The 3716-nt window shown below is 35.7% G+C and overlaps 1 protein-coding gene across 1 annotated transcript; it reads left to right on the plus strand.

The window, feature by feature from the left end:
* The first annotated feature begins 675 nt into the window (after positions 1-675).
* Positions 676-3447, plus strand: LOC113346672 (F-box protein At5g67140-like). The gene is made up of 5 exons (XM_026590156.1): positions 676-879; positions 988-1134; positions 2083-2218; positions 2611-2709; positions 3040-3447. The coding sequence occupies exons 1-5, from the start codon at positions 767-769 to the stop codon at positions 3265-3267; spliced, it is 723 nt and encodes a 240-aa protein (XP_026445941.1). The 5' UTR covers positions 676-766; the 3' UTR covers positions 3268-3447.
* Positions 3448-3716: the final 269 nt, after the last annotated feature.

Raw genomic sequence — 3716 nt, forward strand, 5'->3', positions numbered from 1 at the left:
GAAATCATTTCTAAACCCAACTTTGTATCCATTCTTGCACTATTGTGTTATAAGTGCCGGGGGAGTTTGCATACTTCTCCCGGCACCTGGTGTTGCAGTCCAGATGGCCTTTGCCAAAAAAGCATTCCTGCGATATATCAATTTTTTGTCCACAAACTTTGCATTGATCACTTCGTAATTCATATCCCGTGCAAAAATTGGTTGCGTAGACACTACACAGTGAAAAAGCTAATCACTTTTTTTAAATAACAAACTTTCAAGTTTCAAGGCTGTGTGAGTCTGCGACCCTTCTTGGTTGATCAGATTTTGGATCCCTTCACATTTTTAGCTTCCTGTGAACTGACCTTGTCCATACATTACGTATACCCGATTCATTAAATGAAAACCAAGAATCTTTGTCCTCATAAATCAACTAATTAATAAAATTAATAAGTTTTCATTAGATTACATTTCGTCACGCAACTTTATTCACATCTTAGGCACATCAAATTACCACTTTTAAAGGGGTAGAAAAAACAAATATATATCAACGGACAAAACTGATTATTCAGTGTGGAGCCGTAAGATATTCAGCTACAAACAACATAGAGATTCCAACTTATATGAATGTCAATAGGATGATGAAAAAATGACCACATCATAATAAACTGTTGGTCCCGCCAATCTCAGTATCTATCTCTCTCTCTCGAAAGTCTAAGCTATAAGCTGCTGACTTGTTTGTTGTTCATCATCATCCATCTCTCAAAGTAAAGAGAATCCGTCAGAAATGATGAATATGAATCATATGATGACGGAAGAAGAGGCGGAAATCGAGAGATTACCAGTTGATCTTCTAGCTCATATATTTCTTTTCACATCTTCTTTTACTGATTTGGCTCAGTAAGTCTTTAGGTTATGTTTCTTTTTCTTTATTAGTTTTGATGGAGTTGATTGATTGGTGTTTGAAATAATTTTAATGGGTTTTCATTTGTTTATTGAAAAATTCAGGGGCAGCGGGGTATGTAGGAAATGGAGAAAAGCAGTGAGACAATCACTAGCTGGAAGAGAACGTTTGAGTTTTTCTGGTTGTAAAATGGATGATGAATCTACTGTTCGTCTTGTTCGTTATGCTTACAACCTCAAGGAGCTCGATATGTAATTCACTCTCTCTCTCTCTCTAGATAGTTAACCAGTAATTTTTATACCCCTGTTTTTTTAATCAACTTCAATTGGGTTACAATTTCTTTTGTTTTTTTTAAGAATTATTGTGTAAGATCAGAGTCTAAATTCCAGCGTTTTTAAATTAATTAATCCTCAACAAGAATCATGTTTCGTGTTTGCCTAGAATTGGAAGATTCACAAAATAAAGACGTTTTTCTAGGATTATTTGTGCTTAGCAAGTTTTGTCCAAACATGTTTGTCCAGCTGAGGTTAGTGTCATAATTTTGAGATGTGCAGTAGACAAATCAGCTAGCTGAGTTGCTAAGTAAGATCAGCTCCATTTTAGCTGAGTTTCCTCTCAAACTCAGCTAGCTGAATTTTTGTTTCATATCTTAGATGGAGCTGCCGAAGTCTCATTAGCATATGGGTTGCTGTTCCCCTTAGCATTTGGACAGAAAAGAGTGTATGACCAAGACTAGAATAACAAGAAAGAGGTCTGGAGACAGTCATTTTGATAGCAACTGATATAGGGTAGAACTTCTGTTGTCCATTGATGTTGTCATGTTGGGGTTTCACGTTGAAATTTCTGGGCTGCATAGCATTCAAAGAGAGATTATACTGATAAACGTTTAAGATACTTGTCTCCTATAACAGTTGAATTCTGAGATGGTTTATGCAACAAAATTTAAGCCATTTTGGAGGCATGTTAAGAGATATTCTGTGGATTAAACAAATTCACGGGTTTATGCTTCAAAATTGTACTGATGTAGTGATATTCAATTTGTATTTTCATTGTGATTGCCTTAAGATTAGGTTTACTGTTAGTTATTGTGAGTTTGCAAAGCCGAAGAAAGAACTTTAAGTGCCCATTTTTCTAATATGTCAAATATCTTACGCTGCAATAATACTAATAGTCTCTATCTGGTTTAAATTTGACTCCAGTTCAAGAAGCTGCTGGGGATGCCAAATAACTGATGATGGACTGCAAAAAATATCCTCGGTTAACTGCATCAGCAACCTAACATCGATATCCTTGTGGGGTATGACAGGGATCACAGATAGAGGTGTAATTCAGCTGGTGAGTCACTTAAAACTTTACCTGAATAAACTGCATTTTATAGGACTTGAATTGAAACTTTAGTGTTGGTGGATATACTGTCACATACTGAAAATCACTGCTTGCGAAGGATATTTGATTAAATACGTAATAGGATGGATGTATCAGGATTGTTGTGGCAAAGTTGTGGATAGTGAATTCATTCCTACTTTCAGTGTGGAGTGTGCACAGTATTGATTGCCAAATTCATTTTGTGATTTCCCATGAATTTCGAGTCCACTCCCTTGTTTGAAAACTCTACTGTTAAATTTTTAGAGCTAGAACCTAGAACCAACATAGTAGTTTGATTTTCACTTTACATTCCACTTTCTTTTCTTTTCTTTCTTTTCATTCCAAGGCTTCTCTTTTTTCAGGTGTCAAGAGCCAATTCTTTGCAATATCTGAATGTTGGTGGTACTTTTATTACTGATGAATCTTTGGTAGCAATTGCAAATTGCTGTCCCCATTTGAAGGTGAATTACATAATGTGATCTCAGATATTGTTGTTGTATGCAAAAGTAAATTCTGCAGTTATTTGGGTTTGTTATCTTCCGGTAGCCTATATTCTCGATATTAGGATTAGAATATGCTTAGGTTTGAGAGTCTACCATGAGAATGGTCCTGGTGATATTTATCTTCAGGTTTTGCTAATGGAGTATCTCGATTTCCAAACTAAATTAAAGTTTGTATGGAATCCTTGCAACTGCAAATTGGGTCTTTTATACAAAGCCAATATCTTGATTCTAGCTCATTATACAAGTTTTATATTTTCTCCTTAACTTGTTTTATATCTTTCACTGCAGACAATTGTTTTATGGAGTTGTCGCCAAGTGACAGAAAGCGGGCTACTAGCACTTGTACATAAATTGCAGAAGCTCGAGTCGATCAACGTGTGGGGGATGAGAGTTCCACTGGATTGTTTCATTGGGTTGCTTGCTATTAGTCCTGCTCTTCAAATAAAACCTAGAAATGTGCACCTAAATGTTGCAACACTTAATCCTCTTCCTGCTCCTATCTGGCCAATTGTATAAGCTCCATAGAACTTTCATTTCATGACAGTTCGGTTCTGTTTTATTTCCCTATCAGTGTGAGAACCTGAGGATCCAGTATTTGCTAATAATGTTTATACTCAATAAGACACAAATACCAATCACTTGGCGAGTTTGTTGTTAAACTTGTTAAAGATGGGATTTAGGTTAGGTTTATCTCTACAAAAGAAGTTCAATATGTATGTGCAGATCAAAGTGTGAAAATTGCACCTTCCCGTAGAATCAAATGATGCACTTTTGGGTACTGTTGTTGATTACAATCAAGTCTCCCGAAGAAAGTTGTTTTTAGGCATACCTAAATCTTTCTAGCATACAAAACAATAGTCCTAACTTGGGTGACCTTATAAGGGAGCATCCTATGGGTAGTTCAATTACCTATATACCCTTAAATCTTTTAAATTACTAATCTATCCCTTGTCCTAATACAAAAA

This window comes from Papaver somniferum, chromosome 2 (assembly GCF_003573695.1).
Source record: "Papaver somniferum cultivar HN1 chromosome 2, ASM357369v1, whole genome shotgun sequence".
In the NCBI taxonomy this organism is placed as follows: domain Eukaryota; kingdom Viridiplantae; phylum Streptophyta; class Magnoliopsida; order Ranunculales; family Papaveraceae; genus Papaver; species Papaver somniferum.

Excerpts from the sequence above, each read along its gene's own strand:
- LOC113346672 (XM_026590156.1), top strand. The coding sequence starts at position 767 with ATGATGAATATGAATCATATGATGACGGAAGAAGAGGCGGAAATCGAG. Across the intron at positions 2,219-2,610 it reads ATAGAGGTGTAATTCAGCTG|GTGTCAAGAGCCAATTCTTT; the intron begins GTGAGTCACTTA and ends CTCTTTTTTCAG. Across the intron at positions 2,710-3,039 it reads ATTGCTGTCCCCATTTGAAG|ACAATTGTTTTATGGAGTTG; the intron begins GTGAATTACATA and ends CTTTCACTGCAG.